The sequence below is a fragment of the Mustela nigripes genome, chromosome 12, assembly GCF_022355385.1.
Source record: "Mustela nigripes isolate SB6536 chromosome 12, MUSNIG.SB6536, whole genome shotgun sequence".
NCBI lineage: Eukaryota > Metazoa > Chordata > Mammalia > Carnivora > Mustelidae > Mustela > Mustela nigripes.
The window spans coordinates 72,372,721-72,385,459 of NC_081568.1; the positions used below are offsets into that span (position 1 = coordinate 72,372,721).

The window sequence follows — 12,739 nt, forward strand, 5'->3', positions numbered from 1 at the left end:
TCCCGCATCGGGCTCTCTGCTCAGCGGGGAGCCTGCTTTCTCCTCTCTCTCTGCCTGCCTCTCTGCCTGTCAAATAAATAAGTAAAATCTTTAAAAAAAAAAAAAAAGATTTTTACTTATTTATTGACAGACAGAGATCACAAGCAGTCAGAGAGCCAAGCAGAGAGAGAGAGGGAAGCAGGCTCCCTGCTGAGCAGAGTGCCCCATACGAGTCTCGATCCCAGGACCCTGAGATCATGACCTGAGCCGAAGGCAGAGGCTTAACCCACTGAGCACCCAGGTGCCCCCGTATTCTCTGTATTTTTAAACTCAAATCTTATGTGAAGTCTTAGGATATTTCCTACTGCAGAAATCAATTTCAGGGTTTGAGAATTTACCCCATTCCATTTTATAATTACTAGAAATTCTCCATCATAAAATCAGTTTGTAGTCTGAGTATCTTACAGTAGAACATTTTGGCATTTTACATTCTCCTTTATCAGTTCCCTCGAGGCTCTTTGGGTAACATATTTAACCAATTGGGTATATACTTTTTAACCAATGTATTTCAAACTTTAATAGGAAAGTGTAATCTCCTAAGGATCTTGTTAAAAATGTAGTATCTGATTCATTAGTTTGGAGAAGGAGTTGAGATTTTGCATTTCTAATAGTGTCCCATGTGATGCTGTTTCTGGTGCTCGGAAAAACAATGGTTGGCAAGGCTCTAATTGACCCATAAGAGAAAGAGAACGATATGAATCCTGTTAACGTAGGCTGAATGTACCTGCCTTTTATCTGCTGAACAGGTATAGGTAAATGAATCTGAGATGGGACTTCTGCATTTATAACCCTTATACATAAGAAGGGGAACCATACAAGGGCAGATTTGGAAGATTAATAAATGAATTAATAGCAGTAGCCTTTGATCTTGCCTTTAGTGTTTTATTTTTTATACTGTTGTTGGTGGATATGTGGTCAGTGTACGTTGGATTTATTCTTTACTCTGTGTTTAACTTATTTCTGTTTCTGAGGAAATGAAAAATTTAATTGCAGTGTGTGGTTTTATAACTTTTTTTTTAAATTTACTTGCAGGCATTGATCAATATGACAGAGATAGCATCATAAATGACTTTAAGAATGGGACCTGCAAACTTCTCGTAGCTACTTCTGTTGCTGCTCGGGGTCTAGACGTGAAACATCTGATTCTTGTAGTAAATTACAGCTGCCCCAACCATTATGAGGATTATGTGCACAGAGCAGGACGGACTGGAAGAGCAGGCAATAAAGTAAAAAGAATTTTTCAAAGTTGATTTCCATTATAATAAAATATAGAGGGTTTTTTTGGGTAGGATTTTAAGCAGTAAATAATAAGAGTTATGGGACGCCTGGGTGGCTCAGTTGGTTGGGCAGCTGCCTTCGGCTCAGGTCATGATCCCAGCGTCCTGGGATCGGGTCCCACATCGGACTCCTTGCTCAGCGGGGAGCCTGCTTCTCCCTCTGCCTCTGCCTGCCATTCTGTCTGCCTGTGCTCGCTCTCTCCCCCTCTCTCTCTCTGATAAATAAATAAAATCTTTAAAAAAAAAAAAATAATAAGTGTTATGAAGACATTTTGAAAATGATCAATTATCGGAGTATGGGGACTAGTTGATATTTATCATTTCTGTATATAGTATTATTAAAATTGTCAGATAACCAACCAGCTGTTCTATTTAGGCAGATAGTATTAATTGTTTATGTCCTCTTTCAGGGTTTTTTTTTTTTTTATTTTACCCTACCTAAAACTTTCTGTGTTGGCTGTGTAGGTATATACGTACATGTATATAATTGGGATCTTTCATTAATTTTTAAAAATTTTTTTACAATATTTCTTCATTTGAGAGAGAAAGAGTGAGTGAGCGGGGGAGGGAAGGTAGAGGGAGAGGGAGAAGCAGACTCCCTGCTGAGCCTGGAGTCCAATTCAGGACTAGATCCCAGGACCCTGGCATCATGACCTGAGCTGAAGGCAGATGCTTAACCTGCTAAGCCACCTAGGCACCCCTTTCATTAATATTTTTACCATGTAGGACCATAAAGTATACTTTTCTCCAAAACTGTCACCCTTTTTTCTCATTACTCCCCTGTCCCACTCCATTTGCTATGTATATTACTTGCTTTTTAAACTTGTCTGTAGTCTGGTTAAGTATATAGTCTAAGTCATTCTTTTTCTTTTCTTTTTTTTTTTTTTTTAAAGTCTAAGTCATTCTTCTTGAAGGCAGCAAAATATTTTGTTGTTGGAAGCATTGATGATGATACAATCCTGGTCATTTCTACATAGTGAAACAATAATGTTAATAACAATAGGCTATATTTATGTAGTTCTTATGGAGTTCGAAGTGTTGTTTTCAGTGCTTTTCATACATACTGTCTCACTTTATCCTTACAATTTCCCTTTGAGGTAAATAATATTACCCCAGTTAATAGATGAGAAAAGCTAAGGCACATGAAAGTTAAGTTACTTGCCCAAGCTTGCACAGCTAATAAGTAGTGATGGCTCTTATTCTTTTAACCTGAGTTATTCTATATATTTGGGAAAGTGTGTACAGGGGCACATAGTAAAAATTGTAGCCTTTTTGGTCCACATCCAATCTCTGTCATATGGGGTGTGTCGTGTGTGTGTGTGTGTGTGTGTGTGTGTGTACATACAGACCTTAAAAAAGAATTGATATAACTAACTTCATTTTTGTATATGTGTGTGTATATATATATTTTGTACACATGTATATATATACACATGTATGTATACATGTGTGTCTATATACTTGTATACACACATATGTATATTATAAAAAGATGAAGTCAGCTACATCATCTCCCTGGGGATTCTCTAAAGCCTTAGGTTTCACATGTCTCCAGGAACTTTTTTTTTTTAAGATTTTATTTATTTGTCAGAGAGAGTACGAGCTGGGGGAGTGGCAGTAGAGGGAAAAGCAGGCTCTTCGCTGAGCAAGGAGCCTACCGCAGAACTCAGTCTTAGGACCTTGGGATCATGACCTGAAATAAAGACAGACACTTAATGGACTGAGCCTCCCAGGTGTCCCTCCAGGAGCTTTGTGGTTCAGGCAAGAAAAAGGCTAGAGTTGTGCATGTTTATGTATGTACGTACATACATACATACAAATACATATATGCACACACATAAATTTTTAAAATCTTTTATTGGTCTTAAAAACTGTGTAGGGGTGGGGTGCCTGGGTGGCTTAGTGGGTTAAAGCCTCTGTCTTCGGCTCAGGTCAGGATCCCAGGGTGCTGGGATCGAGCCCTGCATTGGGCTCTCTGCTCAGCAGGGAGCCTGCTTCCCTTCTCTCTCTGCCTGCCTCTCTGCCTAATTGTGATCTCTGTCTGTCATATAAATAAAATCTTAAAAAAAAAAAGAAAAGAAAATCTATGTAGGGGAAAAAATATGTGGAAAGCTACATCCTAGAAAGTTGATACAAGTTAGTTGGAATAGAGTGGTAGAGTAGGTCGTGTAGGAAAGGAATGCAAATAGAAAGGGTAAAAATAATGTACTATATTAAAATTCCTATGCATGACCGTGCATTTGTGCATTTATCTAAAATCATAATTCTATATACATGAAGAAATCACATTTTCTGGTTTTGCTTATTTTTTTTTTTTTAAAGAAAGCACCTCCCTACAGAATTTCTTTTTAAGATTTTATTTATTTATTTGACAGAGAGAGAGAGAGATCACAAACAGGCAGAGAGAGAAGGGGAAGCAGGCTCCCTGCTGAGCAGAGAGCCCGATTCGGGGCTCAATCCCAGGACCCTGAGATCATGACCCAAGCTGAAGGCAGAAGCCAAACCCACTGAGCCACCCAGGCGCCCTTGGTTTTGCTTATTCTTAAATATTAAACTTAGATATTTCACTTGTAGCATTAAAGAATTTAGTAGGACTCTCCTTTTTTAAAAATTCTTTAGTAATGAAGTTAGTCTTAAGAGGATATATTAGGTTCAGATTTTATCTTGTGATCTGAGTAAGAGTCATGTTGTTAGTGCCTAATAGTTCCACTTTTTCATCATTCATTAGGGTTATGCATATACTTTTATCACAGAAGATCAAGCTCGCTATGCCGGTGACATAATTAAAGCTCTTGAATTGTCGGGAACTGCAGTACCTCCTGATCTGGAGAAACTTTGGAGTGATTTCAAAGATCAGCAGAAAGCTGTGAGTTTTTTTTAACACCCATTGTTTTTATGCAGCTCATTATTGTGTTGAATATTTAATATTTGTAAACCTTGATGGGATTATTTTATCTTTTTAGGAGGGGAAAAGGAGTGAAAACAAAATCCTCTCTTGCTTCAGCTCAGTATTTCGCAGAGTTCTTTTTTTGTTGTTCTTGTACTAGATGAACTTTTTGTTACATTGACCTGTATGACCTTGAAAAATAATTACTCCTAAGTTCTTGAACACTAAAGCTTTTTAGTATGAAACTAACCTTTTTTATTTTTCCTTGAAAGGAAGGAAAAATAATTAAAAAGAGTAGTGGGTTCTCTGGTAAGGGATTCAAGTTTGATGAAACAGAACAAGCTTTGGCTAATGAGAGGAAAAAGTTGCAAAAAGCGGCTCTCGGTCTGCAAGATTCAGATGATGAGGATGCTGCAGTTGACGTAAGTGTCCGTTTTCTAAGCCTCATTCTTGCCAGTTGAAGCATTGTTGCTTTCATCCTGGAGGTCTTAACCATTCTTATCTCTTGTTGAGATAGCCAGTTCTTGCAAACCTTTTTGGTATGTGACCTTCCCTACCCTTTCTCTGTCTCTGTGTATATTCTCCTATGCCCTATCCATATTTATGTATTTTCATAAAAATGAGGCCATGCTGCTTTATAAACCTTCTTTACAACAATAGTCTTAGGTTAAAATATTCTCGTTTTAATAAATTCATTCTTGCATTTTTTTAAAGTGAATTTTTAAAGATTTATTTCTATTTATTTGAGAGAGCGTGCTCGCATGCCCAAGTGGAGGAAGGGGTAGGAGAGAATCTTGTGCACGCTCCCTGCTGAGCACAGACCCTACCAGCGCTTACTCCCACAACCTTGAGATCATGACCTGAGCCAAAATCAAGAGTTAGATGCTGAACTGACTGAGCCACCCAGGCATCCCTCATTTTTACATTATTATTATTTTTTTTAGATTTTTATTTGTTATTCATTTGATAGACAGAGATCACAAATAGGCAGAGAGGCAAGCAGAGAGAGAGGAAGGGGTACAGGCTCCCTGCTGAGCAGAGAGCCTGATGCAGGGCTCGATCCCAGAATCCTGGGATCATGGCCTGAGCCGAAGGCAGAGGCTTTAACCCACTGTGCCACCCAGGCGCCCTCTTACATTATTCTTAATGGTTACATAATATGGATGTTCCACATCAGACCCCTAATTTCGAATATGTGGGTTTCTATATATTCATATTTGGAATATATTTAATCATAAACTGTTCTTTACTGCTTATCCTTGCACATTTAATTTTGCACATTCATCAGATTAAGTTGAAGTTGAATGTGTAAATGGAATTACTAGGCTAAAAGGTGTATCAAATTTGGTTCTGAAACATTGTTAGATTGTCCTCCTGCAAAGTGAATACTAGTCTGCATCCCCCGCAGTGGTGTGAAGAGTCCCTGGCTCCCCATGTCTTTTATAATATCAGTACTAATATTTTTATTTTGTTAAACTTAATTGTTATATTGTCATTAATGGTAGTTAGGATACCTGGGGGGGCTCAGTTGGTTGAACATGTGCGTTTTCATCTTTGGGTCCTGAATATAAGCCCCACCCATGTTGAGTATAGTAGAACTTACTTAAAAAACTAAAAGCAGTAATAGTTAGCATTTTTGAGTGTTACTAAGTGCCATGCATTGTGTCAGATGCTTTACAGGGAATACTTCATTTAGTTCTGCACATTATCCAGACAAGGTGGATACTCAAAAGAGTATTCCCATTTTATAATTGAGGAGACTGAGACTTAGAAATAATCTTTTCAGATTTACATAGCAGTTAATGGAATGAGCTGGGCCCTGTACCCATTCCAGTCTTACTTCAGATGCCATGGTCTTAGCTAATGGCATTATTTGTGACCCAGTGAAGAGGGACCCTGAGAACTCAGCATATTCGTGGTTTTACAGAGTGTCCTTTGGACCCAAAGAAGCTATAGCTTTAGAAGAGCATGTTTTCATTACAACATAATTTTTGGAAACTCTTCCTAGTGTATACCACTGGTAATGGTATTAGCATATCAAAGTATGTATAAAATCCTCAATTCAAGAAGCTTGTTTAACTCAGAAATTCTCTAACACATTTGATCATTGAACATAGAAGTTGGGTTTTTTTGTTTTTTCGATTAAACCTAAGCTCAGGACATAATTTTAGAATCAGGAATTCATTCTGATCTTGTTGTTTGAGAAATTTGATTCCCAGAAAAAGTATTTGGCCCACAGCCACATTGCCTCTTAAGCTCAGACAGCACCAGACCCCACATCTCTCATTAACCATTTCTTTCTAATATACCATACCGACTTAAAATTTAATTAAGTCAGTGTTACAGTTTTTGCTTATGGTGTAACAAATCAATCCAAAACCTTGTAGATAAGACAACAAACACTTATTATCTCACATTTTTGGGGGGGTAGGAGATCAGGAGCAGTTTAGCCTGGTAGTTCTGGCTTAGGGTCTCACTGAGGTTGCAGTAAAGCTGGTGTCCCCGGGCATGGCAATCTGAAGGCTTGACTGATACAGGATCATGTTCTTTTAAGATGGCTCACTCACTGTGTTGTTGGCAGGATACCTCTTTTCTTTCCTCTGCCTGTGTCCTCACAACATGGCAGTTTGCTTTTCCCAAAGTGATTGAGCTGAAGGAGTGAGCAGAGAGGAAGCCTTAAGGCCTTTTATGACTAATGTCTAAAGTTACACACTAGCACTACTACTTTATTCTGGCTCTTAGAAATATGTCACTAAGTCCAGCCCACCCTCAAGGAGAAGCTCCACTGAAGAAGAAGAATATTAAAGAATTGATGGCCCTGCTTTGAAATCACCTCCCAGTTTTATTTTCTTTTTAGGGTGGGTAGGGGCAGAGGGAGAGAGAGAATCTTAAGCAGGATGCACACCTGCACGGAGATTGACTCAGGGCTCAGTCTCACAACCCTGAAATCATGACCTGAGCAGAAATCAGAAGTCGTATGCTTTAACCTACTGAGCCATGCAGGCTCAGCTTTTTTTTGTTACCTTGAAAATTATTTTGAATCTCATTGAATCTCTCTGGTTAGTTTTTTTTTTCTTATTTATTAATTTGTGAGAGAGACAGAGTAAGCATGAGTAGGGAGAAGGGCAGAAGGAGGGAGGGAGAGAATCTCAAACAGAATCAGCACTGAGCATGGAGCCCTATGCAGGGCTCAGTCTCACAACCTTGAAATCATGACCTGAGCTGAAATCACAAGTCAGATGCTTCAACTGACTGAGCCACCCAGATTCCCCACTTAATTAATTTTTGAAACTTTATCCATGCTCTTCCCTGGGTTTGAGCTTTAGCACATGAGGCCTTATTAGCTTAATTTAAGTATAAAAAGGGGTTTGTGTCTTCTTTAGTGGGTATTATCAATAGTCATTGCTGGACAGAAGGCATCTTTAAAAGGAAATGCAAATAGTTTATGAGGTAGATGTGTCCAGTCAGGATGACACAGTTACAGTTGGACTTACATGGCTCCTGGAAGAGCTGAAGCAGTCATCCTTTTTTCTTGCTTCGGTGAGGAAACCAACCTTAACTTTTTTTCCTTTTTTGGTTTCAAAGGAATTAAATAGTAAAGCCTTATTTTCTGATTTTGTTATCCAATATATTTTTTTAAGTTTTTATTTATTTGGGGGAGAGAGCGAGAGACCATGAGTGAGGAGGGGGCAAAGGGAGAAGCCAACTTCCCATTGGGCAGGGAGCCTGTCGTGTAGCTCCACCCCAGGACCCTAGGATCATGACCTGAGCTGAAGGCAGACACTTAACTGACTAAGCCCCCCAGGTGCCTTTCTGTTACCCAGTTTTTAAGGCAAATCCATTTACGTTTAGAAGTTGAGAAGGATTTGGGGACCCCTGCCTTAGGAACATGAACCATTCTCCCTGAGAACTGTTGACTGTATTTTTAGTGGCCTGCTGGCCTTGAGTTACACTGCCCTTTTTCCAGCCTCTTTCATTGCAGTTTAATTTAGCCTCAAGTCATAGTGACTTCTCAGCTGCAACATGTTGGGTGCTCTGTCTTGACAGCACATGTTCCTCAATTGCTAAACTGGGATGGGATGTATTTCCACTTAGGAGTGTGCTCACTTGGTTCATGTGGCATTGTATTCTCTGTTTTCTTTCTCTTACTCTTTTTTGTTTCTCTTGCCATAAGTAACTTATTTTTTAAAATGTGCTACCCTCAGCAAATAGCTGTTAGTCTGTGTGGTTGAATTAACATAAATACAAGTGTCTAATTCTAGTCCTTTGATAGAAATATTCTTTATTAGTTTCTGTGGATATATCTAAATTGGTATTTTTAATCCAATTTTTATTAATCTTTTTTTTTTCCTTATTTAGATTGATGAACAAATTGAAAGTATGTTTAATTCAAAGAAGAGAGTTAAAGATATGGCTGCTCCTGGAACATCCAGTGTTCCTGCTCCAACTGCAGGAAATGCTGAGAAATTAGAAATTGCTAAGAGGTTGGCTCTTAGAATCAATGCTCAGAAGAATTTGGGCATTGAGTCTCAGGTATTAAGTAATTTGTTCCAAGTTTTAGTCATTACTTTTTATGTTAGCGCAAGTGAACCAGTTGTTCTAGACATTGAGTTAGTGGGAATTTAACTTAATCTGAATACAGAATTCTTTAATTACTGCATTTGGATGATGCCTCTTATATGGTTAACAGAAGTCCTAATGCCTATTTTGGAACTCCTAACTGAAGGAAGTTAGCTGCTGATTTTTAAAGTAATATTCTGATTGAGCTTACCAAAATCTTAAGGAAATAACTCCCTTTCTTTTTCCTTTTTTTTTTTTTTTTTAATGTTATTTATTTATTTGAGAGAGAAAGAGAGAGTACAAGCTGGGGGAGGGACACAGGGGAAGCAGACTCCCCATTCAGTAGGGAGCCCTATGTGGGGCTCAATTCCAGGACCCTGGGATCACAACCTGAGCTGAAGGCAGTTGCTTAACTGACTGAGCCACCCAGCCACTCTGCTTTTTATTTTTTGATCTGCTTTTATGGGATGATTTATTGGGCACACAAACAATTCCTCAGAAGCATAATACCTGGTTACATAATTCAAACTAACATGGGCTTAACCAGTGGAAAATGTGTTAAATATTTGACATGCCATCTTTCTCTTGAGAGCTTTTTTTTATTAATAAATTTTTTTTTTAGATTTTTATTTATTTATTTGACAGAGATCACAAGTAGGCAGAGAGGCAGGCAGGGGAGGAGGGGAAGCAGGCTCCCCGCTGAGCAGAGAGCCCAACATGGGGCTCAATCTCAGGACACTGGGATCATGACCTGAGCTGAAGGCAGAGGCTTAACCCACTGAGCCACCCAGGCACCCCTAATTTTTAAAAAATTACCAGCTTAATTTTTAACTAAGGGTAAACTTTCATAGCATTCCCAAAGAATAGTTTGTGTATTTTAACAGTGTTTTGAAGTTTCTGAGAGTTTGTGGAGCTATAGAACCCTCTGTCCAGTAGGTTGGATAGTTTCAGGACTGTAACACCCAAGCTGGAATGACCAAGCCAGATGCTAGTGCACTGACTTAATGAGGCAGTTGCAGTTGAGGTTTAGAGTCTCAGGTTTCTGTTTGTTTTGTTGAGCCAGCAAGAATCTCTTCTCTGCTGCTTGGCTAAGATCAAGTGTTTAGCCAGTGAGTTACCGTGAAATGTCTGCTATACTCACGCCTTAATTCCTCTGAAAACGGGGATTATAGTGCCCAATCTAATGTTCTCTGGGTTTATTATTGCTAGTAACTCTTTACTGGTGAAAGCAAATAGCCACGCCTTCTCATTGTTAGAAAAGCTTGAGGTTTGAGTCATGTACTACCTACAGAGTTCTGCTCACATTAGGCATATAGTAAAATTAAGTTCAAATTAAAAGGTTTAAGTACAAAATGAAGTAAAAAGGTAAGTCAGTCATTTACTGTCATTTATTGGACATGAGCTTTGGTTGTGGGAGGAGGAAAGTTCAGTGGTAGTGGACAAAGTTGCTAATTTAGAGGAAACTCTAAGGAGCCACAAAGTTATATAAATGATTTTAGAAATATTTTACTATATTTGATACCAAGAGTTACCTAATTTTGATCCAGTAGAGTTTTTTTTTTTTTAAGATTTTTATTTATTTATTAGAGAGAGAGACAGTGAGAGAGAGCATGAAAGGCGAGAAGGTCAGAGGGAGAAGCAGACTCCCCATGGAGCTGGGACCCTGATGCGGGACTCGATCCCGGGACTCCGGGACCGTGACCTGAGCTGAAGGCAGTTGCTTAACCAACTGAGCCACCCAGGCGCCCATCCAGTAGAGTTTTTAATAATAGAGTTGAATATTCTTTATTTTTCTCATCAGTGTAAGGGAGATAGATATATTAAACTATTAATATGTACTGCTAAATTACACTTGAGTAGGACTCTGCAATAGAAAGATGCTTCTAGTTAGTGGCTTTCCAGAGAATAATTTGTGGTAGGATCCTGATCTTATCTCTGCCCTCAGTTGAGATTTGACTGTAGGTCTTCTTTAACTGCAGGATGTGATGCAACAGGCCACCAATGCAATTCTCAGAGGTGGCACCATCCTGGCTCCCACTGTGTCTGCCAAAACCATTGCGGAGCAACTTGCTGAAAAGATTAATGCCAAGCTCAATTATGTGCCTTTGGAGAAACAAGAAGAGGAGAGACAGGATGGTGGACAGAATGAATCTTTTAAGAGATACGAGGAAGAATTAGAGATCAATGACTTCCCACAGGCAAGTAATAGTTTTCAACCTTTTTTAAATCATGGAGTAAAAACTCTTCTTGAGGAGCAAAAATACCTTCTTTAAAACCTGTGAACATTTTAATAGCTACTTCACTTTTTATTTAGATGAGGGAGACAACAATAGAAATTTTATTTATATAAGTATATTCTAGTTACATTAGGATCTAATGATTTTATGTGAAGGTGTTAATTGTATTCTTTTTTTTAAATTATATTCTAGATATTGATCATAATATTATTTAACTAGCCTATTCTTTGTCAATACACCAGGTTTTTGTCCTGTTGTGAAGTGATATCTTTCCCCCACTCTGTTTCATAGACTGCTAGGTGGAAAGTTACCTCTAAGGAAGCTCTGCAGAGAATCAGTGAATATTCTGAAGCTGCAATTACAATCAGAGGAACATATTTCCCACCTGGAAAAGAACCTAAGGAAGGAGAGCGGAAAATTTACTTGGCAATTGAAAGTATGTATTGCTGTTCTATCGTAGTCTTGAGTTAGGTTAGAGTTGATATAGATGTAACAGGCATGGAGAGACTATAAGGTCAGTTCTTGATAGAATAAAAATAAGGAATACTTCCAAGAAAAAAATAATTTTATATATCATTTAAGGTCTTCATTTAGAAATTGAGTATATATAGAGAGGTTAGTGATCTGTATATGGAACTCTTTTAGTCTTGAAGATTCAGTCAAATTAGAGAATCACTCTAAAGGAAAACATGCATTTTAAGGACTTATGTGTTTATGCTTCTAATAAGTAGAATATTCTGGCCAAAGTTTATGTTAGAAAATAAATCAGTATATTAGCTCACGTAATGAATGTTTATCCAAGCAAGTGGTCCCTGTGAAATTGTGCCCATAAAAGCTCTTGCATATCTTAAAAAAAAAAAATGAGGATATCTAACACAAAGTATACAAGTATCATATAGAGTGATCAGATTTGTTTTTTTGTGTGTGTTTTGTTTTGTTTGTTTTTAGATTTTATTTGTTTGAGAGATTGTGTGGCATGGGGGTGCACACGAGCAAGGAGAGTAGCAGAGGGAGAGGGAAGGGGAGAGAGTCTCAAGCACACTCCTTTCTGAGCATGGAGCCATACCTAGGATTAGATCTCATGACCTGAACCTAAACTAAGAGTTGGATGCTTAACTTAGTGAGCCACCCATGCACCCCAATCAGATTTGGTTTTTAACTTTCTTTCACACATTCACGAATGAGTTTGAAAGAGTTTCCATTTGTATTTTTCCCCTAATGTATTCTCCCACTGCATAGTAGGACCACTTGCGTCCCTTCATTTATATTTAATCTGAGTATCTTTGTAGTAGACTTACAGGTGTAGACCAGTCAGATCCACTTCATCTATTTAATGAACTAAATATTTGTTGCATCCTGGGTTTGGAGCTGTGGAGAGGTTCATTCTGTGTGTTCTGTAAGCTCAAAGTCTGCATACTTAGTGCTTTAAAGGGCTTTGATGGCTCCAGAGGACCCTTTCTCACACTGTGTATTATCTCAGGCACTAGCCTAGTTACTTTGAGGTGCACACATCACTTCTGAGAAAAGAAGCCTTACCTCATCCTAGCTCTTTACCGGTTTATTTTTCTTCATAGTACTCATCACAGAAATTGTAGTATATTTTTACTTGTATGTGTTTCCCCCTCCCCCAGCAATATGAGTTCCGTGGATGTAGTGACTTTATTATCTGCTCTGTTCTTAAATCTTTTTTTTTTTTTTTTTTTTTTTTTAAAGATTTTATTTATTTATTTGACAGAGAG

General features: G+C 38.3%; 1 protein-coding gene across 2 annotated transcripts in view; it reads left to right on the forward strand.

The window, feature by feature from the left end:
* DDX46 (DEAD-box helicase 46) overlaps positions 1-12,739 on the forward strand; it is a 72,258-nt gene that overhangs the window by 49,554 nt on the left and 9,965 nt on the right. For both annotated transcript variants that reach the window (XR_009407464.1, XM_059417599.1), the window contains exons 16-21: positions 1,072-1,265; positions 4,045-4,182; positions 4,476-4,625; positions 8,563-8,739; positions 10,743-10,961; positions 11,292-11,436. Coding sequence is in view for 1 of the 2 variants with exons in the window: in XM_059417599.1 (XP_059273582.1) it covers positions 1,072-1,265; positions 4,045-4,182; positions 4,476-4,625; positions 8,563-8,739; positions 10,743-10,961; positions 11,292-11,436 (1,023 nt within the window). In the remaining variant the exon portion in view is untranslated. The remainder of the gene's footprint in view (positions 1-1,071; positions 1,266-4,044; positions 4,183-4,475; positions 4,626-8,562; positions 8,740-10,742; positions 10,962-11,291; positions 11,437-12,739) is intronic.